The sequence below is a fragment of the Oncorhynchus keta genome, chromosome 15 (assembly GCF_023373465.1).
Source record: "Oncorhynchus keta strain PuntledgeMale-10-30-2019 chromosome 15, Oket_V2, whole genome shotgun sequence".
Classification (NCBI taxonomy): Eukaryota; Metazoa; Chordata; class Actinopteri; order Salmoniformes; family Salmonidae; genus Oncorhynchus; species Oncorhynchus keta.
This window is the reverse complement of record NC_068435.1, coordinates 28,142,460-28,170,162: the sequence shown is the minus strand read 5'-3', so window position 1 is coordinate 28,170,162 and position 27,703 is coordinate 28,142,460. Positions and strand designations below refer to the sequence as shown.

The 27,703-nt window shown below is 42.1% G+C and overlaps 2 protein-coding genes across 3 annotated transcripts in view; both read right to left on the bottom strand.

Moving 5' to 3' along the window:
• Positions 1-741: 741 nt before the first annotated feature.
• LOC118394723 (potassium voltage-gated channel subfamily H member 2-like) overlaps positions 742-27,703 on the bottom strand; it is a 73,405-nt gene continuing 46,443 nt past the window's right edge. For both annotated transcript variants that reach the window (XM_035788202.2, XM_052463806.1), the window contains exons 2-11: positions 8,099-8,521; positions 7,494-7,890; positions 6,055-6,254; positions 5,540-5,792; positions 4,890-5,083; positions 4,636-4,735; positions 3,679-3,960; positions 3,273-3,474; positions 2,806-3,007; positions 742-2,283 (exon numbers count right to left, since the gene is read on the bottom strand). In XM_035788202.2, the coding sequence (XP_035644095.2) occupies positions 1,936-2,283; positions 2,806-3,007; positions 3,273-3,474; positions 3,679-3,960; positions 4,636-4,735; positions 4,890-5,083; positions 5,540-5,792; positions 6,055-6,254; positions 7,494-7,890; positions 8,099-8,521 (2,601 nt within the window). In that variant the 3' untranslated portion in view covers positions 742-1,935. The remainder of the gene's footprint in view (positions 2,284-2,805; positions 3,008-3,272; positions 3,475-3,678; positions 3,961-4,635; positions 4,736-4,889; positions 5,084-5,539; positions 5,793-6,054; positions 6,255-7,493; positions 7,891-8,098; positions 8,522-27,703) is intronic.
• LOC118394724 (uncharacterized) lies at positions 11,676-26,975 on the bottom strand. Its single transcript, XM_035788203.2, has 2 exons — positions 26,554-26,975; positions 11,676-13,764 (listed from the first exon to the last, which is right to left on the bottom strand). Exon 2 carries the CDS (start codon positions 12,799-12,801, stop codon positions 11,848-11,850), a length of 954 nt encoding a protein of 317 aa, XP_035644096.1. The 5' UTR covers positions 12,802-13,764; positions 26,554-26,975; the 3' UTR covers positions 11,676-11,847.

Below are 27,703 nucleotides of genomic sequence, written 5' to 3'. Positions count from 1 at the left end.
TGGATCTTTATCAGAGTGACCATCAGGTTCTTAGTCAACCTCCCTGACTAAAGCCCTCTCCCCCGATTGCTCAGTTTGGCCGGGCGGCCAGCTCTAGGAAGAGTCTTGGTGGTTCCAAACTTCATCCATTTAAGAATGATGAAGGCCACTGTGTTCTTGGTGACCTTCAATGCGGCGCAGATTTGTGCCTCGACACAATCCTGTCTCGGAGCTCTATGGACAATTCCTCCTTTCACATTAAAGGGGTCTGAATACTGATGTAAATAAGGTATTTCGGTTTTATTTTTAATACATTTTCAAAAATGTATAAAAACCTGTTTTCGCTTTGTCATTATGGGGTATTGTGTGTAGATTAATCAGGATTTTAAAAAAATGTAATCCATTTTAGAATAAGGCAGAAACATAACAAAATGCGGAAAAAGTCAAGGGGTCTGAATACTTTCCGAATGCACTGTATGACCTCTGTAATTTCAAAAGGGTATCTCAGGACATGATAGTGACCGGCCGTTTTATGAGTTACTGTAGGTTTGCATAGGCCTTATTTCCATATCAGTGTAGGGCTTTAGTCTGAAGCGTATACACATAGTCATGAATTCGTATTAAACATCTTTCCACTGAAAGTCCGATTGTTCATGTTTAGTAAAACACACATGAATAAACACGTGATAAGACATATGCATTGGCCTGTTCAATTGGTCATTTGTTTGAAAAGCTTCAAGGTATGACCCATACACAAAACAATGCATTTCTTGTTCATCTTTTTATTCAAGAGTAGCATTCAAATGTTCATTATCAAAGTTAAATCAAACTACATGGTAACTCTATTCAATTGATTCAATAAATACTGTACCCTGGCCAAAACCTGCAACCAGCAACGACTGTATCTGATATTTACATTATATCCCTACATTTCAAGCTACTTTCCTTGCAGTAATCTATTTCCCAGAACGGGACAGTAACACAACTATAAGAATAGGATAAGTAAGGGTACTACTAAGACTGACAATGAATCAATAAACCATAACGATAAATTCTTTAAATATATACAGATGCATTTTCAATAAATCATTCAATCTAAATATTTTATCAAACAAGAGACAGAACATTTTAGTTTAGGTTGTAACACATGCAGGTCCTGCCCTTAAATGTGTAAACAGTGGCATTTTAACAGTGGCATTACACTTGACTTTGCTTGTGACAGTAACTGAGTAGTCTGTCTTCTGGAGTCAGAGAGAGAAGGGAGGTGAATGGTCCCAGTTGGCCAGCCTGAATCATGGAATATTAATGTGTTCTGATAGATACTTCATTCAGTAGATTATATCATCATTCTGTAATCCTCTGCTGGCCTGGGATTGGTTATTATGTCATCATTCAGCGTGCCCGCCATCTCATTTAACATCTAGGCTAACTCAAGGACAAAGGAGAGAAGAAACCATATCGTTTACACCATGATAAGGGAACAGAAAACTTGTACAGTTTGCATATTGGTTGCTAATATAGTTCAGTAAATCAAGGACTTGACATGGATCCCAGAATTCATGGCTTTTACCCATTGAGCCGGACAGCCGGTACAGCAACATCAGTAGACCAGTGAAACTTAGCAACATCTCTCCCATTACAACTACACCAGACAAAACAGAAAGTAGTGTTAGCCCGGCTAACACTCCAGTTGACCCCTACGTGGAGACAACAAGGACATATAGAGACAGATATTGACTAACAACAACAAATATGTTTCCATATACAATACTGCAAATGGTAGTATACATTTGTGAAAAGATATGCTTTGAGGAACATAATGACCAAACAGTGTTGTTATCCGAAGCCCAGGATATTGTATTTCAGGAGCAGAGAGGGAAGCTACATCCTCTTCTGACTCCATGTCCATAAACAGTGAGACTGTTAGTATTACACATACAGTGCCATGGTTGGCCCCTAACTCCCAGGGTCAGAGCTGTATCTGTGTGCAGTTGTCCAGGGGCTCTCCAGGTCCAGAGCTGTGTGTTTCCCAGGCAGGGAGCGCCGCCGGCCATCCGAGGGCTCTGACTGAGCCAATCCTGTCCCTGACCCCAGCACTGACACTGAGAAGTTCCCATGTTTGACCAGGCTTAAGGGCACAGTATCTGGATGGCTGGACAAGCCCAGGGGTTGATGCTCTGGGCAGATGCTAATGCGAAGAGGCTGAGTCTGGGGGAGTGTGTCCAGGACTGGGGTTGGCTCCATGCTGTGCAGAGACTCAAAGGACTTGGAAGGGCTGTCGTCAAAGTCTGTGTCGACCAAGAACTGAGGTAAAGAACAAGAGTGAGAGGTGGGAAGAATCATACGATGATCTACAGTACACAACTACAGAATACCCTCTCAGAGTGAACATGGAAACATAAAAGTGGGATAATTGGTTGATATACAGTAGGCTAGATAAGACAGACTGATCAGTTGTTTGCTATGGATCCAGATGAGGGATGATACTTCCAACCAGCTGATGACCTACATCCAGAGGGGGTTAGACCAGACCACCTGGTGGGCTTAGCGGATTTCCACCCAACATCCTAATGTTAATGGTGTCTTTAACCCAATGTTTTTGCACAAAAACAAACGCTCTCAAACCAATGTGCTGCTATCACACAGATGACACAACCGCAATTGCACTTCGTGACCTTAATACCGGCAAAGAATGTCAGTATGTCAGTAAATCAACTGCACTAAATTGATAACCAGGTTCAATCTAAAAACAATCACTTTCACCAGCCAAAATGCTTTGATGGTCCCACATCAGTGTGCTCAGTTGCAAATTGTGGTATACAGTACCTGTGAGAGGGAGGCTAGGGTCTCTGAGTCCAGTGGTGAGGCAGGCTGCACCAGCCTTTCTGCAGGCCTGGGGGTGAGGGTGGGGGTGACAGATGGTTCAGGGGAGGAGTACACTGTGCTGTAAGCTGGGGGCACCAGCACCATCTGTCTCTGGAGCAGCTGCATGATGGCCCCGATGTCTGTTGACATCCGTGACTCCAATCTGAGGGATCCCAGTAGAGTAGTCAGAATCTACAACCACAGCTACAACCACATTTAAACCTCAAGCCTTCCATCCTTGAAGTACCCAAAGTCACTATAGTAAAAGGTTATTGTAAAAACTATTTGTGTCATCTTATTATCGCTCAGTTAAAGGGAGACAGCCTCCCAACAGCAAAGGTTTGGGATGTCATCGACTGCATCCCAAATGGCACCCTATACCCTGGGCCCTGGTCAAAAGTAGTGCACTAAATATGGAATTAGCAGACCTGTAGAGCTGTCTCTGCAGCAGGTCCAGCCTGTTCTCTAGCTCGCTGCACTGCCGTTGGTTGTTGCTGCTCTGGGCAACGTTGCGAGTGGGAGGATGAGGGGGAGGGGAGGGCAGGCTGTGGCAGGGTACCTCCTGATACTGCTGGTGCTCACGGCTCTCCCCCCAGAAACTGAAGATGTTGGAGACACCTGAGATAGCCCCTGATAGAGAGTGGAGGTTAGACTGACAGCTAGTCCAGCTCATACAATATCTACATCAGATGCATACAGTATACTGCACTGACATGAATAGCAGCATGTGTAGCTATTATATTGGTGCATCAATGGAGATAAATAACACCACTGAGATCTAACACAAAGGCAAAAGTTTTATATAAAAGTAGTGCTCATGAATGGATTGTCTACCTGAGAGAGCGTTGCAGGTGTTGCCAGTTTTGTGGTTCATCTCATCTTCTGAAGCACTGCTGATGTTGAGGATGGTGGTTTCACTATAGGGGGTCCCCATTAGTGAAGTTGGTTGTACAGGGCTGGTTAACACTGACTCTTCATCTCCGCTGGAGTGGGAAGGAGAATAAACTGAGTTCTTCAGCCCCTCAATCTCTGTGTTCTGCCCATCTCCCTGGTCTCTGGAGCTCTGGCCTCTGGCCCTGCGGACAGGTCTCTGGGATGGATTGGTCTCCCCTGCATCTGTGAGGCAAGGCAGAGAACGCAGAAAGTTTGTCCCAAATGGTATCCTATTCCCCATTTAGTGCATTACTTCTGACTAGGGCCTATAGGGTAGTGCATAGGGAATAGCGTGCAACCTCAGAACAGCCTCAATTCGTCGGGGCATAGACTCTACAAGGTGTCGAAAATGTTCCACAGGGACGCTGGCCCATGTTGACTTGATACACACAAGAAACTGTTGAGCGTGAAAAACCCAGCCGCATTGCAGTTCTTGACACAAACTGGTGCACCTGGCATCTACTACCATACCCTGTTCAAGGGCACTTAAATATTTTGTCTGGCCTATTCACCCTCTGAATGACACATACACAATCCATGTCTCAATTGTCTCAAGGCTTAAAAATCCTTCTTTAACCTGTCTCCACCCCTTCATCTATACTGATGGAAGTGGATTTAACAAGTGACATAAATAAGGGATCATAGATTTCACCTGGATTCACCTGGTCAGTCTATGTCATGGAAAGAGCAGGTGTTCTTGTTTGCATACTCAGTGTGGATAGAACATACTTAGAACAGTCTAAATTGAAGCAAGTGTGATTAATGCAAATTGAATGGGTTTACTCAAATCAAACTGAATTACACATAACAATCTAATCAGAGTCAGAGTCAGAGTACTTGACTAACAGGGTACCACACCTCTGTCCAAGCTGAGAGACAGTTCTTGTCTGGGAATCCGATGGTTGACTCCACCATGGTCAGAGTCCTTACTGCTCATTGAGCCAGCAACCGTGGCAGTCTGAAAAACAGCGAGAAGAAATAGAGTGATTTCTTTAGTCAAAACATTTGAATTCCAACAATCAAATGTAAAGATAAGAGACAGCATAGTCCTCTGAATCTCACTTTCTAGCAAGGAATTAGTGACAAAATTCTTGAACAAAAAGCCCACTCACATCCCGGAGGTTGAATGTGATCTCCAGGTTCCCCCAGAAGTAGTCAGAGAACTCGGGATACATGTCCAGCACCTCCAGCATGTCCTCCCTGTGGATCTTATGGAGGTCACAGTAGGTCAGAGCCCTCACGTTGGCATTGGACTTCCCTGGACGGGCATACATGTTAATGGGCTCTCCGAAGATGTCATTCTTACCTGCAGGAAGGGAAGGAGAGATTGTTTACTGGATGTAGCTACATTAGATGATACCATATCTATTTTAGAATATGATCAACATGGATATATGATATGCTTCAGATATTGTGGATATTCAGAGACAATGTGTCATTAATTCATATGTAATTCACTTTTTCTGTATTCATTTATAGTGATTTACAAGGTTTCCAAATGGATGTGATCGCTCATATTCTTGTGACTAACCCATAGTAACCACTAGATGAGGATGTTACGCTCAACATTGTGGAGGGCTATGAGGCATATCAAGGAGTGGAGGAGATGAGAGAGACTGGGTTGAAAGCCTCTGCAACAATATACAGGTTAAAAGCCAGAAGGTTAAAAGCCACTGCTTTAGGATAGGGCTGATATTAGTAAATTCAAATCAAGTCCATTTTTATTGTGCCATATGGAAATGCAGTTTAGATGATATCCTACCCAGGATGGCCACCACCACATCCCCTCTCAAGATCTCTATGGATCCACGGGAGATGAAGTAAAGGGCTGAGATGATGTCACCGGTGTGAACCAGGGTGTCGCCTGGCGGTGCGTGGGTGGTCTTAAACCTCATGGCCAGGGCCCGCAGGCAGCCCTTAGTGGAGCCCTTGAAGGCCTTACAGTTCTCCAGCAGGGTGCGGTTGAGGTGCAGGCAGATATCAGCCTGTAAGCACTCTGGGAAGCCCTTCAGCACCTGGACAACATAGAGGAGTGGACAGACATCAGCTGGTTTGTCTTTTGTGACGACCACTGCATGTTGCCTTTTTACAAGTACTACTTTGTGTCCATTTCGCCACACTTACAGTAAATGACCAGAACAAGTAGCTGTGTGTGTGTGTGTGTGTGTGTGTGTGTGTGTGTGTGTGTGTGTGTGTGTGTGTGTGTGTGTGTGTGTGTGTGTGTGTGTGTGTGTGTGTGTGTGTGTGTGTGTGTGTGTGTGTGTGTGTATGACTCACAGCATTCATATCAATGCCGTTAGTGTAGGACCAGGCATGTTGGAAGTACTCCTCCAGCCGCTGCCTCAGTGGGTTGGGGATCTGGTGGAACCGGATGAATTCTCGAACCCGCAGCATCTGGGTGTGGTAGCGAGCTGTGCCGGAGTAGAGCCGCTGGATGATGGCTGACACATTACCAAATATGCTAGCATACATCAGAGCTGTTGATAGACAGAGGGAACAGAGATAGAGGTCTTGGCATATTTGCAAAAAAGAAACGTAACATTACAATCCTAGGAAAACATTATGATTTTTTGCATGTACGGACGGGGCTGTAGTGGAGCAGGTTGAGATCTTCAAGTTACTTGGTGTCCACATCACCAACAACTAACATGGTCCAAGTACACCAAGACAGTCATGAAGAGGGCACGACAAAACCTATTCCCCCTCAGGCGACTGAAAAGATTTGGCCGGGGTCCTCAGATCCTCAAAACGTTCTACAGCTGCACCATCGAGAGCATGGTTGCATCACTGCCTGGTGTGGCAACTGCTCAGCCTCTAACCGCAAAGACCTGTAGAGGGTAGTGCGTACGGCCCAGTACATCACTGGGGCCAAGCTTCCTGCCATCCAGGAACTCTATACCAGGCGGTGTCAGAGGAAGGCCCTAAAAATGGTCAAAGACTCCAGCCACCCTACTCATAGACTGTTCTCTTTGCTACCGTATGACAAGTGGTACCGGACCGCCAAGACTATGTCCAAGAGGATTCTAAACAGCTTCTACCCCCAAGCCATAAGACTCCTGAACATCTCATCAAATGGCCACCCAGACTATTTGCATTGCCCCCCTGACCCCCTCATTTTACACTGCTGCTACTCTCTGTTATTATCTATGCATAGTCACTTTAATAACTCTACCTACATGTACATACTGTATTAAATCAATTACCTCAACTAACTGGTGCCCCCGCACATTGACTCTATACCGGTACTCCCTGTATATAGCTTCGCTATTGTTATTTTACTACTGCTCTTGAATTATTTTCTACTTTTATTTCTTATTCTTATTGTTTCTTACATATAGATTTTATTCAAATGTTATTTTTGGACTGCATTGTTGGTTACGGCTTGTATAAGTAAGCATTTCACTGTAAGGTCTACCACACCTGTTGTATTCGGCGCATGTGACAAATAGCATTTGATTTGATTTGATCAAAATGTGCAGCTTTTTATATTATTAGACACGATACAGTAAAATGAACATCCCTGGGGGAGAATTGCCTTGGGCAGTGGGCATGAGATATGGCTATCCAATAGGTTGAACACATCCCACAAACATAATCCATAATTACACATTGTCCATTCATGTGTTGTCAAATTTCAAATCATGGGTTAATAGAGGCATAGCGTGTATATAAAGCAATACTTATTTGTGTATTGAGGGTTAATAATTGTGACTTACAGCCGATGAGCATGACGCAGATGGAAAAGATCTTCTCAGAGTTGGTGTTGGGTGAGACATTTCCAAAGCCCACGCTGGTCAGGCTACTGAAGGTAAAGTAGAGTGCTGTCACATACTTGTCCCTTATGGAGGGACCTGACCCTGGTATAGTCTGATTGTAGGGTTTTCCGAGCTGGTCACCCAGAGAGTCCAGCCAGCCAATCCGGGCTGCTCCTGCACGCTCCACATTACCAATGGCGTACCAGATACAGGCCAGCCAATGAGCTATGAGGGCAAAGGTACACATGAGGAGGAATAGGACGGCCGCTCCGTATTCAGAGTATCGGTCCAGCTTCCGAGCTACGCGCACCAATCGCAGCAGCCGAGCAGTCTTCAACAGACCAATCAGAGTTGTTGTCTAAAACGGTATAAGTCAGAAAGAGCTCAAACAATGGTCATTCACACATGCAGAACACCTAGCCATAAAACCAAACTTGTTTTATTATTATCACTGTGTCAGCTTACTTAAGAAAGAATTAATACATATTTGCACGGATTCATATAACAGACTCTCGCAGCAGCATTTGGATAGGTACAATAAGACCATTCCCCTCTGATCTCCTCACCTCTTCTCCCGAGCGGTATATGAGCAGGTCAAAGGGGATAGCCGCCACCATGTCTATAAGGAACCAGCCTTTGAAGTAGTGCACAGCGATCCGCTGTGACTGGCTGACCACCTCGTCATTTTTGTTGACGTACGTCGTCCTGAAGTTGATGATGATATCAACAATGAACATGATGTCCACGATGAGGTCCACCACGTTGAGCGGAGAGCAGGAGTAACCACAGATCTGCATGGCCGCCCCCTCCTGGTCACTAAGGAGAAAGGCCGCAGAGTAGGGGGTGAAGATGGCAGTGTAGATGACCAGGAGCAAGATGACCCAGTCCCACACCGCCTTGAAGGGGCTGTAGTGCAGGATGGTCCATTTATGGATGCGAGGGGTCTGGAGCTTGTACTCTGGTAGGACATCTGCACCTAGTGAGAGGACCTTGGGAAGGAAAGAAAGGAAATGTGACTGACTTTGCTGATTGAGACTGAAATCAAAAGGTGGAAGGGTGTTGAATTTGATGACCACGAGGGAAACCTGTCCTCTAAAAACGATGTGGTCCAAGAGCAAATATGCTCTTTAATGTAGGCCAGTGTCATCATTTACATTTTTGGATGATTTCTTTATTTATATTTTTTTACCCATTTTTCTCCCCAATTTCATGGTATCCAATTGTTGTAGTAGCTACTATCTTGTCCCATCGCTACAACTCCCGTACGGGCTCGGGAGAGACAAAGGTTGAAAGTCACGCGTCCTCCGATACACAACCCAACCAGCCGCACTGCTTCTTAACACAGCGCACATCCAACCTGGAAGCCAGCCGCACCAATGTGCCAGAGGAAACACTGTGTACCTGGTAACCTTGGTTAGCGCGCACTGCAACGGTCCCACCACAGGAGTCACTGTTGCGCAATCCCTACCGACCAAGCCCTCCCTAACCCGGACGACGCTAGGCCAATTGTGCGTCGCCCCACGGACGGACCTCCCGGTTGCGGCCGGTTAACGACAGAGCCTGGGCGCGAACCCAGAGTCTCTGATGGCACAGCTGGCGCTGCAGTACAGCGCCCTTAACCACTGCGCCACCCGGGAGGCCATTTTTGGATGATTTGACCTTTTTCTCTACTTTAAAGCCACTTCAAATTCAAGTTGTACCGATGAATAGGATGGGAGCACACAAACAGTGGATTATTGAGAGTAGCCATTAGGCTTCAACACAACTACTTGATTTATTATAGTGCTAAAAAAAAGCAAAGGAGCAAATGAAACAGTATTGCACTTTTCATGTAGCCAGCTAATAGCCTAACCACCAATCTAGCAACATTACGGGCTAAATGTTAAAATGTTGCTGTGACAATATAGGTCAGATGAAGATCCTACAACAGGATTTGAACGTTTAGAGACCATAATGTTGCTTGATCAGTGCCTTAGGCTTTTAGCTGGCCAAAAGCAGGCTACATGAAAAGTGAAATACTGTTAATATAACCATGTGTTAGTTTGGGCGTTCAGTGAATTTATGTAAATCACGAAGCTCATCTGCATTTCCTGTGGTGCAGAAAAATTCTCAGCATCCAAAGAGTGATCAAATTAAGATCCTATATCTGTACATATTGAAATGAAGATGACAGTGTCAGCTCCGAGCTGGCCCTTGTCAGTGATTGCGGTCCAAACACTGAAAAGACTATCCCCTCAGCCCTCAAATGAAGTGGACACTTCTGATGACGTATCATGACGTCTGATGAGTATACACTTGCAGGGCAAGGGGCGAGGGAGGGAGGAAGGAATGATTTTTAAATGGACCACACTTGGCCAGAAATTACTCCAGTCACCCAAGTCATAGACAGTTCTCTCTGCTACCACACGGCAAGCGGTACCGATGTACCAAGTCTGGAACCAACAGGACCCTGAACAGCTTCTAACCCCAAGCTATAAGACTGCTAAATAGTTAGTTAAATAGTTAACCAACAGCTACCTTGAATATCTGCATTGACCCTCGTTGCACTAATCTCTTTTGATTTATCACGTACTGTATGCTGCTGTTACTGTTTATTATGTCTCCCGTTGCCTAGTGACTTTATCCCTACCTACAGTATATGTACATATCTACCTCAATTACCATGCACATGGACTCAGTACTGGTACCCACCCGGTGTATATTGCCAAGTTAACATTATTCATTGTGTATATATTCCTTGTGCTGTTATTCTAATTATTATTGTTTTTGTTTACTATTTCAACAACAAAATCTCTGCATTGTTGGGAAGGGCTCGTAAGTAAGCATTTCATTGTTAGTCTACACCTGTTGTTTACTACGCATGTGACAAATACATTTTGATTTGATTTAACAAGAGACTGGAGTCGAGGATCAGGTGGCTCCAGCCTTCAGGCTTCTGCAAATAAAATAGGACAGATGAAGTTAAAGAACTGTACACACTTATGGGAGGGCATGTTGGCAACTTCTTATAAATATCATCCCTTCGTGCACGACACCTGAATGACACCATAACATCCCCATAATGTCCCCATAACATCTTTGCAAACTGTCGTTCCAAAGTGAAGACCAAATACGAATGGAAATAAATTACAAAGATATGAGCCTTCTGTGTACCATGCATCTTCAGCTAAAGCACATTGAATCACATGACCTGCATTAGCCCTAAGCCCTGTGGTTATTGTTTCTTTGTATGTGTAACCGATGTGAAATGGCTAGCTAGTTAGCTGTGGTGCGCACTAAATAGCGTTTCAATCGGTGACGTCACTTTGCTCTGAGACCGTGAAGTAGTTGTTCCCCTTACTCTGCAAGGGCTGTTCTATTGTTAATCTCACCGACCAAACTCTCCCCAGCCTCTCAGTCACTCACCAAAACCCAATCAAAACTCACTCTTGTATGGGCTGTCTGGCATTCTCTGGGGAACTGCTGGTCAGGCTCATGCCTCCACTGTAAATGACAGAATTGTAAATAAATAAAGGTGTATTATTCCCCAATTCCAGAAAAGCATACTGCCCTCCCAAGCAAAAAGGCAGTAACTGCTCATAGAGTGGAACTGAAAATAATGGCTTCAAAGTTGTTTAATTGTCCAGCCAAATTAATTCTAGGGTTATCATTGGAGATATAATGGTCTGTTGCCTTACTATGAGTACCTTATTTATTCATGTTGACTCTGACCTCTGACATGACCTTTGACACTTAAATGGCAGTTACTGTCTTCTTCCTTGGCATGATCTGTTATAAATTGCAGGATAATACCAAAGCAAAGAGCAGTATCTGCCATTTTCATTTGTTAGTTTACCATACTTCTCATTTATGCTATTAATACAAGAGCAGTGTAATTACTGACAGTGTAAAAGATTTGAAACGGCATCCTTTGTGTCTTCCACTAAGATACAAGTTGCATTTACATAGAGATGTAGGTTCTACATGTCTTGTTATAAGAATAAATGTGAAAAGTAGCACTGAAATTGTTTGAATTACATGAAATGATGACCTGTCTTGTAATATATAATGACGGAACAGGATCGAAGTATGATGTAGGGTAATACAAATTATAAAAAATGACCATGAGATTGCTAATAAAAACATTTTATTTTTATTTTTTCAAATGACACTTTTGAATTAATAAATAACAGCTTTAAGAATACATTTTAAACATATTTACATGTTCATATTCACAAGAGGACCCAAATGACAATTGATAAAATGCTGAATAGTTACATTTCATTTTTAAGTAACATTTCATTTTTAAGTAAAACTTCTTCAGTGCTCTTCCATATCACTCCTCATCCTCAGCAATGCTGTTCACAGCCAAGTCATTCCAGAACTGCCTTCGATGTGCAGGCATCAGAGGACACAGCTTGGTGATTATGTCCATCTTCTTGAACTCATCTATCCCTCTATCCTGTGTACGTAGTGTCGGGGGTGTCTCTAGAGTGACTTTCTTCATGAGGTAGTCAAGCTCTGTGAAGTCCTTTTCTTCATGGGAGACTTTGCAGAAGAGGCTCCTGGATCCACGCCTCAACTGGATCTCAGCCATCTCTGCCAGCTTTGGTGCTGCTGCCTTCTTCAGCTTGACGATGGAATGGCCAGCTTTCCATGCCAGGATGTTTTCCTTTTTCATTCCGACCACCTCCACCTTGCCTGCATTGGATGTAGCGACCACATGGAGGAAGTCCCCGAAGTCGTACACCACACCTCCAGGTCGAGCTTTCATTTCCTGTTCCACGCCATGGTGGAAACTGTCTGCACTCATGAAGGTGTGTCCTGGCTCGAAGAACATGAGGGTGATGTCCTCCATCAAAGTTGAGTCAGCATTGACAACGCTCACCAGTGATGTTAGGAGGTACCAGTTTTTGTTTTGAGAAGTGCAGTTATCCACCCAATACACTGCATGCTTGACATCTCTCTCATGCTCCAGTGCTATTACGTAAGATGAAGTAATCTCCTCTGCCTTCCAACCAGCTGTTCCTTCATGCCATACCACTGAGATTGTTTTCGTCTTCTTTTGAGACTTCTTTCCAATGGTGGCAAATGTCTCGTGATTGGGAACAATTCTTCTTGTGAAAAATGCTGTTTTCACACCTGGCATGCGAGGGAGCATGATGACTTTTTGCATATCAACACTGCTCACAGACCAGTCCTCAGGCCAATCTTTCTGTGAATCAGCCTGGTAATGGCTTCTGCTCTGCCCTGCAGACTTCTTATGTTCCTCATATTTTCTACATTGCATGCAGTCAGGGTTGGTGATGGTGAATTCAGGTGCTGCATGGCTGTTGTCTTGGCAGGCTTGGGTTCTCTGTGCTCCATCTTCAGATGATAACCCTGCACCAAACAGAGCTCACACTCCTCCTCTCCAAGCTTCACAAAGCTGATGTTCCTTCCCTTTACCGCCTTGCGATAGGTTTCATAACCGCAGCTGGCATCTTTGTTCTTCTCCTTGTAGTCATTATGCATGAACCGAATATTGGCGTCCCTAGGGAGGTAGAAGCGATGGGGGGGCATGCTCTCATCTGTAGTGGCTGATTTGGGAATGGAAGGATTGGATTCATGTTCAATTTGCTCGCTGAAGCTTTCTTTCCCCTCTGATCCTTTGGTGGAATTAGTTTGGTTGTGATTGACTTGCCCATCATTGTGACAATCAACCTGTCATTTTTGAGGTGGTCGCCCAATGTTGTCAGAAAAAACGCTTTGCACACGTGTTGTGCAGAACCGCTCTGGTTTGGAAGATGGTACAGAAACGGTCTGCTGGGTCGACTGTCAGCACCAACAGTGACATGTTTCTTAGATTGCTGTGCCACCATGTGGAAGAACCATGTCCTCTTCTCCTTATACTTCATCTCCCAATACTTTTCCCATATTTCCTTTCGCCTAATATTCTGAGTACATTGCCTCTTGCATTTGGGACCACATGGCTTACCCATTGGTGGACTCTTGGATTTCTTGTTTGATAGGTGTTCTGGAGTTGTGTCCACGGCCTCAGTTGCCACTTGTGCTGGAACATCCAACTCTGAAGGTGGATGATAATCTTCATCATCATCATCATTGGCACTTGATTTCTCATCTGATAGAATGATTTCTAAGGAGTCAGAGACCCCCCACTGGTTCTCTATTTCTTCAGATAGTGTTGACACTGTGACTTCAGTTAAAGGGGGTAGATCAGGAGTCTTTGTTGGAATGTGGCCCTCAAACTCAACTGAAATAAATAGAGCAAATAATCAGGGACATGCATCCTAATGATTCTATTCTGTTAAGGATGATAATAATTAATACTGAGATTTTCTGGTGTTCAAACATATGATCATAATCCTTTTCAGTTATTCTATAATATAGGATATAATCTATGTTGATTTTAAAAAAAAATATTGTAATAATTTTCACTGTCATAACTCAGTTCATCTATTAATTTCATACCTGCTCTCAAAAAGGATCTTACATTTTCATTTCTATTTACAAATACAAAAAAATTGCATGGATGGACATTGACAGGAATAAAACCTAGTATTGACGTGGTTGTACTGTCCTAATACACCCTCACATGGCAACTTTGATCCGCATAGATACTAATTATCTAGGCCACAGGGATTGGTGGAAGTCATACAAAACAGTTTTTCCGCATTCATGTAAGGAATACCCCCTGTATTGGACAAAAATGAATGGCATGTCATTGGCATCGGACAAACCATATACACATTGGCCAATACCACCCAATTCGGCGTTGATTCATGCAAAGTGTATTGCAAATGCCATATGGTAATTGCCAGTTGTAACACTTTAAAATTTCAACAGGGGGCAAATGCGCTCCACCGGGGTTTTCATATTGGAGATGTAACCCAAATTAATGTCCAAAAGTAAAATTTTGAAAAAATGAAATTTTTTTCAAAACGTATCACCCCTTAAAAAGCGCTTTCTGGACCGTTTTTCGAAATTCTTTCGATTTTTTTGTCAATTACACATGTGTAAGAACTGTATGAATATACTTTTGTCAATTTTATTATCATAATTTTTTTATTGTTTTTATATGCGCATAAGGAATATGTTTTGTCCAATTCCAATATGATTTCATAGGAAGTCAAAAGTCAAAAGTCAAAAATGTCAAAATTTTGTAAAAAACTTCACACACCCATAAAAAGTGCTTTCTGGACCGTTTTTCGAAATTCTTTCGATTTTTGTCAATTACACATGTGTAAGAACTGTATGAATATACTTTTGTCCAATTTTATTATCATAATTTTTTTTTTTTTTTACATGCGCATAAGGAATATGTTTTGTCCAATTCCAATATGATTTCATAGGAAGTCAAAAGTCAAAAGTCAAAAATGTCAAAATTTTGTAAAAAACTTCACACACCCTTAAAAAGTGCTTTCTGGACCGTTTTTGAAATTCTTTCAATTTTTTGTCAATTACACATGTGTAAGAACTGTATGAATATACTTTTGTCCAATTTTATTATCATATTTTTTTATATATTTTTTTAAATTGTGCATAAGGATTTTTTGTGGGCCAAATGACGTAAGAAATTTGACATGCTCAAAAATCCTGCAGAAATGCAAAATTGACTGGCCTGATGAACTCGGGATGGCCGGGCAGTGATAGTTGTTCCTTTCCATCACTCGTTGTGTTGACTTCATCATGTCCATTTTGTGATGTTTTTTCACTATATAATCATATTGCAAGTGCACGTGCATTTGCAATATGTTTCAATGTGCATTTACCATATGAAATTTGACCTTGCTCAAAAATGCAAAATTGACTGGTCTGATGAACACAGGATGGCCGAGCAGTGATAGTTGTACATTTCCATCACTCGTTGTGTTGATTTCATCATCTCCGTTAGGTGATGTTGTTTCACTATAGAATCATATTGTAAGTGCACGTGCATTTGCAATATGTTTCAATGTGCATTTACCATATGAAATTTGACCTTGCTCAAAAATGCAAAATTGACTGGTCTGATGAACACAGGATGGCCGAGCAGTGAGAGTTGTACCTTTCCATCACTCGTTGTGTTGATTTCATCATGTCCATTTGTTTATGTTTTCTCACTTTTGCAAAGTCACTGTGCATTTGCAATATGGTTCAATGGGCAGGTACCATCACGAATTTGTCATGCTATAAAAATCCTGCAGGAATGTGAAATTGACTGGCCTGATGAACACAGGATGGCCTGGCAGTGATAGTTGTTCCTTTCCATCACTCGTTGTGTTGATTTCATCATGTCCATTAGGTGATGTTTTTACACTATAGAATCATATTGCAAGTGCGCGCGCATTTTGCAATATGTTTCAAAAATTTACCATATGAAATTTGACCTTGCTCAAAAATGCAAAATTGACTGGTCTGATGAACACAGGATGGCCGAGCAGTGATAGTTGTACATTTCCATCACTCGTTGTGTTGATTTCATCATGTCCATTAGGTGATGTTTTTACACTATAGAATCATATTGCAAGTGCGCGCGCATTTGCAATATGTTTCAATGTGCATTTACCATATGAAATTTGACATGCTCAAAAATGCAAAATTGACTGGTCTGATGGACACAGGATGGCCGAGCAGTGATAGTTGTACATTTCCATCACTCGTTGTGTTGATTTCATCATGTCCATTAGGTGATGTTTTTCACTATAGAATCATATTGCAAATGCACGTGCATTGTTGTGCAACTGGTAACCCAAAAATAAAAATATGGTTGTAAATGCATTTACCGGTCATTCTGATATTAATGCTCGCTATGGGAACACAGGATGGCCGGGCAGTGATAGTTGTACATTTCCATCACTCGTTGTGTTGATTTCATCATGTCCATTAGGTGATGTTTTTACACTATAGAATCATATTGCAAGTGCACGCGCATTTGCAATATGTTTCAATGTGCATTTACCATATGAAATTTGACATGCTCAAAAATGCTAAATTGACTGGTCTGATGAACACAGGATGGCTGAGCAGTGATAGTTGTACATTTCCATCACTCGTTGTGTTGATTTCATCATGTCCATTAGGTGATGTTTTTCACTATAGAATCATATTGCAAATGCACGTGCATTGTTGTGCAACTGGTAACCCAAAAATAAAAATATGGTTGTAAATGCATTTACCGGTCATTCTGATATTAATGCCCGCTATGGGAACACAGGATGGCCGGGCAGTGATAGTTGTACATTTCCATCACTCGTTGTGTTGATTTCATCATGTCCATTAGGTGATGTTTTTACACTATAGAATCATATTGCAAGTGCGCGCGCATTTGCAATATGTTTCAATGTGCATTTACCATATGAAATTTGACATGCTCAAAAATGCAAAATTGACTGGTCTGATGGACACAGGATGGCCGAGCAGTGATAGTTGTACATTTCCATCACTCGTTGTGTTGATTTCATCATGTCCATTAGGTGATGTTTTTACACTATAGAATCATATTGCAAGTGCGCGCGCATTTTGCAATATGTTTCAATGTGCATTTACCATATGAAATTTGACATGCTCAAAAATGCAAAATTGACTGGTCTGATGAACACAGGATGGCTGAGCAGTGATAGTTGTACATTTCCATCACTCGTTGTGTTGATTTCATCATGTCCATTTGTTTATGTTTTCTCACTTTTGCAAAGTCACTGTGCATTTGCAATATGGTTCAATGGGCAGGTACCATCACGAATTTGTCATGCTATAAAAATCCTGCAGGAATGTGAAATTGACTGGCCTGATGAACACAGGATGGCCTGGCAGTGATAGTTGTTCCTTTCCATCACTCGTTGTGTTGATTTCATCATGTCCATTAGGTGATGTTTTTCACTATAGAATCATATTGCAAATGCACGTGCATTGTTGTGCAACTGGTAACCCAAAAATAAAAATATGGTTGTAAATGCATTTACCGGTCATTCTGATATTAATGCTCGCTATGGGAACACAGGATGGCCGGGCAGTGATAGTTGTACATTTCCATCACTCGTTGTGTTGATTTCATCATGTCCATTAGGTGATGTTTTTACACTATAGAATCATATTGCAAGTGCGCGCGCATTTGCAATATGTTTCAATGTGCATTTACCATATGAAATTTGACATGCTCAAAAATGCAAAATTGACTGGTCTGATGGACACAGGATGGCCGAGCAGTGATAGTTGTACATTTCCATCACTCGTTGTGTTGATTTCATCATGTCCATTAGGTGATGTTTTTACACTATAGAATCATATTGCAAGTGCGCGGATGGCGCATTTGCAATATGTTTCAATGTGCATTTACCATATGAAATTTGACATGCTCAAAAATGCAAAATTGACTGGTCTGATGGACACAGGATGGCCGAGCAGTGATAGTTGTACATTTCCATCACTCGTTGTGTTGATTTCATCATGTCCATTAGGTGATGTTTTTCACTATAGAATCATATTGCAAATGCACGTGCATTGTTGTGCAACTGGTAACCCAAAAATAAAAATATGGTTGTAAATGCATTTACCGGTCATTCTGATATTAATGCTCGCTATGGGAACACAGGATGGCCGGGCAGTGATAGTTGTACATTTCCATCACTCGTTGTGTTGATTTCATCATGTCCATTAGGTGATGTTTTTACACTATAGAATCATATTGCAAGTGCGCGCGCATTTGCAATATGTTTCAATGTGCATTTACCATATGAAATTTGACATGCTCAAAAATGCAAAATTGACTGGTCTGATGGACACAGGATGGCCGAGCAGTGATAGTTGTACATTTCCATCACTCGTTGTGTTGATTTCATCATGTCCATTAGGTGATGTTTTTCACTATAGAATCATATTGCAAATGCACGTGCATTGTTGTGCAACTGGTAACCCAAAAATAAAAATATGGTTGTAAATGCATTTACCGGTCATTCTGATATTAATGCTCGCTATGGGAACACAGGATGGCCGGGCAGTGATAGTTGTACATTTCCATCACTCGTTGTGTTGATTTCATCATGTCCATTAGGTGATGTTTTTACACTATAGAATCATATTGCAAGTGCGCGCGCATTTGCAATATGTTTCAATGTGCATTTACCATATGAAATTTGACATGCTCAAAAATGCAAAATTGACTGGTCTGATGGACACAGGATGGCCGAGCAGTGATAGTTGTACATTTCCATCACTCGTTGTGTTGATTTCATCATGTCCATTAGGTGATGTTTTTCACTATAGAATCATATTGCAAATGCACGTGCATTGTTGTGCAACTGGTAACCCAAAAATAAAAATATGGTTGTAAATGCATTTACCGGTCATTCTGATATTAATGCTCGCTATGGGAACACAGGATGGCCGGGCAGTGATAGTTGTACATTTCCATCACTCGTTGTGTTGATTTCATCATGTCCATTAGGTGATGTTTTTACACTATAGAATCATATTGCAAGTGCGCGCGCATTTGCAATATGTTTCAATGTGCATTTACCATATGAAATTTGACATGCTCAAAAATGCAAAATTGACTGGTCTGATGGACACAGGATGGCCGAGCAGTGATAGTTGTACATTTCCATCACTCGTTGTGTTGATTTCATCATGTCCATTAGGTGATGTTTTTCACTATAGAATCATATTGCAAATGCACGTGCATTGTTGTGCAACTGGTAACCCAAAAATAAAAATATGGTTGTAAATGCATTTACCGGTCATTCTGATATTAATGCTCGCTATGGGAACACAGGATGGCCGGGCAGTGATAGTTGTACATTTCCATCACTCGTTGTGTTGATTTCATCATGTCCATTAGGTGATGTTTTTACACTATAGAATCATATTGCAAGTGCGCGCGCATTTGCAATATGTTTCAATGTGCATTTACCATATGAAATTTGACATGCTCAAAAATGCAAAATTGACTGGTCTGATGGACACAGGATGGCCGAGCAGTGATAGTTGTACATTTCCATCACTCGTTGTGTTGATTTCATCATGTCCATTAGGTGATGTTTTTCACTATAGAATCATATTGCAAATGCACGTGCATTGTTGTGCAACTGGTAACCCAAAAATAAAAATATGGTTGTAAATGCATTTACCGGTCATTCTGATATTAATGCTCGCTATGGGAACACAGGATGGCCGGGCAGTGATAGTTGTACATTTCCATCACTCGTTGTGTTGATTTCATCATGTCCATTAGGTGATGTTTTTACACTATAGAATCATATTGCAAGTGCGCGCGCATTTGCAATATGTTTCAATGTGCATTTACCATATGAAATTTGACATGCTCAAAAATGCAAAATTGACTGGTCTGATGAACACAGGATGGCTGAGCAGTGATAGTTGTACATTTCCATCACTCGTTGTGTTGATTTCATCATGTCCATTTGTTTATGTTTTCTCACTTTTGCAAAGTCACTGTGCATTTGCAATATGGTTCAATGGGCAGGTACCATCACGAATTTGTCATGCTATAAAAATCCTGCAGGAATGTGAAATTGACTGGCCCGATGAACTCGGGATAGCTGGGCAGTGATTCTGGTTCATCTCCATGGCTCGTTAGGGTTGATTTCAGAATGTCACTTTTGGTGATGGTCCCTCTCCGTTTAAACATATTGCTAATGTACAAAAGTCAACTAGCAAGTCAGTGTCCATCAGTCAATTAGATGTCATTTTGACACCAAACTGATACCAATTGACACCAAACCCACTTTTTCCAACTCATTTAGAAGCCAACTATCATATATGTCAGAGCAGGCCCATAATTCACAGCGCCTTTAGTTTAAAACATAATAAAAACGTAAAACACATAGTTACGTTCTAGCTGCGGGTCCAGGTCAGACATTATGTGAAGGCCTATGTGAGGCGACCCCGAATCCCGAGTTTCGGCTCGATAGGTCCTTCGGTGCCCGAGTAAAACCCTAATTGGTGCTGAAAATCCACTTTATTCCATGCCTTGCTATGGGGTCCTTGAATGAGCTATCGGACCGAAACGTTGGGGTCCGTCTCTATGGGCCGAGCCGGTTCCAATGCACCTAGTCTTGTGTCTCTGAGACTTTTCTAAATGTCGCCATTTTCGTAATGGTCAAAATGAATTGAAATCATTGCAAATGTACGAGGCTATTTCTCGGTCCGAGAACCTTCTAGAGCCACCTAACTCACCACGCACTATCGACCCGAGGTCTAGAACAGGTTTCTAAAGTTTCGGAACTCTAGGTCTGACGGTTCTTTTTAGCTCGAACAAAGCTAACTATTGGAGGCACTGTCTGTCTCTACAACCCCCAATACGTCCCTCCTTCCAAGTTGTGTGTGTGTGTGATTTAGTTTTCCTTTGAAATTTTATGGGAAAAATGACTGATTTACAGTTCATGGGGGTTGCCTAATCACACATATGAAGTTTTGGACAGATCTGACTTTTTTAACCCCTCGAAACAGCCCCTGAGACACCAATTAAGGCACTTCCGGTTGGCACAGGAAGCTATAAGTCAACACATATCCTCACTGGGCTATGCTTTTACAGAATCATGTGTTTTAAGTCCTTACGTTAAGAATTGACTGATTTACACAGGGTTGAATGCACTATGTCTATCAAACTGCAGGCAGGTAATGGAAAAACACTTTTAGGGTGATTTTAACCACTTCCGGTTGGTCCAGGAAGCTTAGAATCAACACAGGTAGACCTCATACTGGCCTGATGGACTGTCATCAAAGACAGGTTCATACGGCATTCATAACCCATATAGACTTCAGGTTGAATTTAGGGGTTCAGGCAATGTATTCCTATGGGGAGAGAAGTCAATGCAAACTCTTTGAAGTAAACACCTTCTTTTAACTATTAAGGGTTAATGCCACACGGTCAAGGTTAGGCTTGCACGGATCGGAAGGACCTTAGGAACGTACCTGAGGTCGAATTGTGCTTCTCACCCTAACGGTTCTCTCACTGTCACCCAAAAGCAAATGACGTTGTGGGGCAGGCTTCATTTTGGGCCTACTTTTCTAATGGTCGCTGCGCTCAGACCGAGCGAGCTACGGTCAAGCGGGATATCTCGTTGAACTCGGCACGGCCTAGAGATTATGTTTATGCCATTGCCTGCTCTCTGTGTCTTTGAGAACCGCACTTTTCACTCCATCCTTGCTGTGTGTGCGTGTGAGAGCTTTTCTTTGACATCTGTTGGGAGAAATGACTGATTTACAGTTCATGAGGGTTACCTAGTCACACATATGAAGTTTTGAAAAGATCTGACCTTTTTAACCCTTGGAAACTGCCACTGTGACATCATTAAAGGCACTTCCGGTTGGCACAGGAAGCTATAAGTAAACCCATGTCTTGATTGACATAGAAACTTACAGAATCCTGAGTTTTAAGTCCTTACGTTAAGAATTGACTGATTTACACAGGGTTGAATGCACTATGTCTATCAAACTGCAGGCAGGTAATGGAAAAACACTTTTAGGGTGATTTTAACCACTTCCGGTTGGTCCAGGAAGCCTAGAATCAACACAGGTAGACCTCATACTGGCCTGATGGACTGTTATCAAAGACAGGTTCATACGGCATTCATAACCCATATAGACTTCAGGTTGAATTTAGGGGTGCAGGCAATGTATTCCTATGGGGAGAGAAGTCAATGCAAACTATTTGAAGTAAACACCTTCTTTTAACTATTAAGGGTTAATGCCACACGGTCAACGTTAGGCTTGCACGGATCGGAAGGACCTTAGGAACGTACCTGAGGTCGAATTGTGCTTCTCACCCTAACGGTTCTCTCACTGTCACCCAAAAGCAAATGACGTTGTGGGGCAGGCTTCATTTTGGGCCTACTTTTCTAATGGTCGCTGCGCTTAGACCGAGCGAGCTACGGTCAAGCGGGATATCTCGTTGAACTCGGCACGGCCTAGACATTATGTTTATGCCATTGCCTGCTCTCTGTGTCTTTAAGAACCACACTTTTTCACTCCATCCTTGCTGTGTGTGCGTGTGAGAGCTTTTCTTTGACATCTGCTGGGAGAAATGACTGATTTACAGTTTAGGAGGGTTACCTGGTCACACATATGAAGTTTTGGAGAGATGTGACTTTTCTAACCCTTCAAAACAGACAGTGTGACCCAATTAAAGGCACTTCCGGTTGGCACAGGAAGCTATAAGTAAACACATGTCTTGATTGACATAGCCACTTACAGAATCCTGAGTTTTAAGTCTTTAAGTTAAGAATTGACTGATCTACACAGGGTTGAATGCACTATGTCTATCAAACTGCATGCAGTGTATGGATCAACACTGATAAGGTGATTTCAACCACTTCCGGTTGCTTCAGGAAGCTTATAATTGGCACAGGTAGACCTCATAGTGGTCTGATGGACTGTCATAGAAGACAGGTTCATAAGGCATTCATAACCCACATAGGCCTCAGGTTGAATTTAGAGGTGCAGGCAATGTATTCCTATGGGGAGAGAAGTCAATGCAAACTGTTTGAAGTAAACACCTTATTTTAACTGTTAAGGGTTAATGCCACACGGTCAAGGTTAGGCTTGCACGGATCAGGAGGACCTCAGGAACGTACCTGAGGTCGAATTGTGCTTCTCACCCTAACGGTTCTCTCACTGTCACCCAAAAGCAAATGACATTGAGGGCCAGGCTTCCTTTTGCGCCTTCTTTTTTTCAAGGTCGCTGCACTCAGAGCGAGCTACGGTCAAGCGGGGCGTCTCGTTGAACTCTGCACAGCCTGGAGACTATGGTGATGCCATTTTTTGTGTTGATTTCAGAATGCCATTTTGGTGATGGTCCCTCTCCGTTTAAACATATTGCTAATGTACAAAAGTCAACTAGCAAGTCAGTGTCCACCAGTCAATTAGATGTCATTCTGACACCAAACTGATACCAATTGACACCAAACCCACTTTTTCCAACTCATTTAGAAGCCAACTATCACATATGTCAGAGCAGGCCCATAATTCACAGCGCCATTAGTTTAAAACATAATAAAAACGTAAAACACATAGTTACGTTCTAGCTGCGGGTCCAGGTCAGACATTATGTGAAGGCCTATGTGAGGCGACCCCGAATCCCGAGTTTCGGCTCGATAGGTCCTTCGGTGCCCGAGTAAAACCCTAATTGGTGCTGAAAATCCATTTTTTTCAATGCCTTGCTATGGGGTCCTTGAATGAGCTATCGGACCGAAACGTTGGGGTCCGTCTCTATGGCCCGAGCCGGTTTCAATGCACCTAGTCTTGTGTCTCTGAGACTTTTCTAAATGTCGCCATTTTCGTAATGGTCAAAATGAATTGAAGACATTGCAAATGTACGAGGCTATTTCTCGGTCCGAGAACCTTCTAGAGCCACCTAACTCACCACGCACTATCGACCCGAGGCCTAGAACAGGTTTCTAAAGTTTCGGAACTCTAGGTCTGACGGTTCTTTTTTAGCTCGAACAAAGCTAACTATTGGAGGCACTGTCTGTCTCTACAAACCCCAATACGTCCCTCCTTCCAAGTTGTGTGTCTGTGTGATTTAGTTTTCCTTTGAAATTTTATGGGAAAAATGACTGATTTACAGTTCATGGGGGTTGCCTAATCACACATATGAAGTTTTGGACAGATCTGACTTTTTTAACCCCTCGAAACAGCCCCTGAGACACCAATTAAGGCACTTCCGGTTGTCACAGGAAGCTATAAGTCAACACATATCCTCACTGGGCTATGCTTTTACAGAATCCTGAGTTTTAAGTCCTTACGTTAAGAATTGACTGATTTACACAGGGTTGAATGCACTATGTCTATCAAACTGCAGGCAGGTAATGGAAAAACACTTTTAGGGTGATTTTAACCACTTCCGGTTGGTCCAGGAAGCTTAGAATCAACACAGGTAGACCTCATACTGGCCTGATGGACTGTTACCAAAGACAGGTTCATACGGCATTCATAACCCATATAGACTTCAGGTTGAATTTAGGGGTAAAGGCAATGTATTCCTATGGGGAGAGAAATCAATGCAAACTTTTTGAAGTAAACACCATCTTTTAACTATTAAGGGTTAATGCCACACTGTCAACGTTAGGCTTGCACGGATCGGAAGGACCTTAGGAACATACCTGAGGTCGAATTGTGCTTCTCACCCTAACGGTTCTCTCACTGTCACCCAAAAGCAAATGACGTTGTGGGGCAGGCTTCATTTTGGGCCTACTTTTCTAATGGTCGCTGCGCTCAGACCGAGCGAGCTACGGTCAAGCGGGATATCTCGTTGAACTCGGCACGGCCTAGACATTATGTTTATGCCATTGCCTGCTCTCTGTGTCTTTAAGAACCACACTTTTCACTCCATCCTTGCTGTGTGTGCGTGTGAGAGCTTTTCTTTGACATCTGCTGGGAGAAATGACTGATTTACAGTTCATGAGGGTTACCTAGTCACACATATGAAGTTTTGAAAAGATCTGACCTTTTTAACCCATGGAAACTGCCACTGTGACACCATTAAAGGCACTTCCGGTTGGCACAGGAAGCTATAAATAAACTCATATCATGATTGGGGTATGCCTTTACAGAATCCTGAGTTTTAAGTCTTTACGTTAAGAACTGAGTTATTTACGGAGGGTTTAGTGAGTGTGTGTTATTTCAGAAAATCATAGAAAATCACAGAAATCTCGCAGAGCTCCGCAGCACACTTTAAAAAGATTCGTAAGAACAACCTGCAACTGGATCTGTAACCGTTGAAAAAAAAAACACCTATCCGTGAACATCACCAAGGTGTCGTTGTACGATTTCTCTTAAATGACGATAGATAAATGGCTGGTTCTTTTTTATTGACACCGGAGGCTCCTTGACTTTGACGTGAAGTGGAAAAATAATTTCTCTATTTTCATTTTGGACCTTTAATCCCAGATAAATGGCCATAACTCAAAAACCGTTGAGGCCTAGACGCCATCTTGTTCGGGGCCAACTGCCCATTATGCCGCCCCTACGCTCACCGAGTTTCGGCTTCTAAATATTTTCAGTTTTCGAGATAAGGCCCCGTCGTGAATCGTGATGTTTTGTAGCAATAGCCATATGATTGCTTATGCCCTCTTGTGGGAATTTCCGGGACATGGGAAAAATGACATAAATCTTATTATTTTTGTAAAACGGAAACCGAATGTCCGACAACGTTCATTTGATGACTTCCTGGTAGGTCCGGCCCTGCCGCTCGGCCCGACGCCGTCCGCGAATTTTACAAACGATTTCGGACGTCTAGTAAGGGACCGTACATTTGCAATATGGACTTTCTCACTAACCATACAGGTACTGCCGAATTCTTCCCTTAAGGTATGTAATGATGGCACCGAAGCAGACACATTGAGCTCACGTTTGGCATGTCAAAAAAAGCTTGTTGTACTAATTACATATGCCACCAACAAAGGTGATGGATACAATTTGGGATTTTAACTTTCCTGACCAGGACAGTCACGCAATATTGGAATATAAAAGAAAAACAGAAACCCTGAACATGTGAGTAGATAAATTATCAATGAGCTAGCAATGCTGTGTGTGTGCTCATCCGGAAAACGAGTGTGCGGTTGCTTTTGACAATTCAGTATGGGGTGCACGTCCAACTGACCGTCAGCTGGCTAGAGATCGTGTGTGTGGTGTAAGGTTACGGATTCAAATAACCCATTGAATGTCAGAATACAACTACAATGATTATATTAATTATAGGTATAATAGATTGAAGCTAGTATAAACTGCTGATCGTTTCTTATGGGAACATGTAGCACAAATCTATTGCTTCATGCTAATGCTAGCTAGGTAGGTTTTGACGTTTTGGTAGGGACGCGTCAGTTTTAGCTAGGTGTGCTGTCACTGGCTAGAAATCGTGTGTATGGTGTACTGATTCAAAGAAACCATCAGATTACATTTCAGAATATAATTCATTATATGGCTAATAGTTTGACGTTACTATCAATTGCAGATCTCTTATGAGAGCAGGTAGCATTGTTAGTCTATGCTCGCTAGCTAGCTAGTTAATTTTGATGTCAGAACTACTTAGCTAGCTAGTTCTTACCAATGTCTGGATGTCGGCGTTTCAGAGCAAGTTCAACCATCATTCTCCCCGGGAATGCTGTGCCATGGTGTTGTATCCCTAGATTAGTAATGTATATGTGTGTAGTTGTCAGTCAGTGTCATACAGCCTCGATGGCATCACTATCAGAATAAAATTATGAGATATATGATACAAAGGTAAAATGCAGTAACTGCAGCCAAGGGCAGGTAAAAGGCAGTAAGTTCAGTTACTGCCACTTACCGTGGTTTCACAGTAACTTTTTGCAGTTACTGCTAATACGACCCAATTTTCTCCAAAACACAATACAATAGAGGCAGGATACTTGTCCACATGATTAAGCATGTATTTAATGTCATTTTTGTTACATTAACTCATTTTCGACCAAAGCAGTTACTGTCTTTTTGCTTGGGAGGGCAGCATAGTATATAGTGCATTCAGAAAGTACTTAGACCCCTTCTCTTTTTACACATTTTGTTACGTTACAGCCTTATTCTAAAATTGATTAAATTGTTTCCCCCCCTTATTATTCCACATGCAATACCCCATAATGACAAAGCAAAAACCTGTTTTCAGAATTTTTTTGCAAATGTAATAAAACATTTAAAAAATGGAAATATCACAAATATAGAAGTATTCAGACCCTTTACTCAGTACTTTGTTGAAGCACCTTTGGCAGCGATTATAGCCTCGGGTTTTCTTGGGTATGATGCTCCAAGCTTGGCACACCTGTATTTGGGGAGTTTCTTCGCCTGTCTCATAGCAAAGTGTCTGAATACTTATGTAAAGGTATTTATGCTTGTTTTATTATGTACATTTGCAAAAATGACAACCTTTCGCTGTGTCATTATGTGGTATTGTGTGTAGATTGATGAGGGGAAAAAAATATTTAATCTATTTTAGAATAAGTCTATAACGTAACAAAATGTGGAAAAAGAGAAGGGGTCTGAATACTTCCCGAATGCACTGTACGTGGACATCCTTTCAAATTAGTGGATTCGGTTATTTCAGTCAAACCCACTGATGACAGGTGTATAAAATCGACCACAGCCATGAAATCTCCATAGACAAACATTGGTAGTAGAATAGCCTTACTAAAGAGCTCCGTGCCTTTAAATGTGGCATCATCACCACCTTTCCAACAAGTCAGTTT

What these genes read in the sequence shown, in the direction of transcription:
- LOC118394724 (XM_035788203.2), bottom strand. Translation starts at nt 12,801, where the DNA reads ATGCAATGTAGAAAATATGAGGAACATAAGAAGTCTGCAGGGCAGAGC.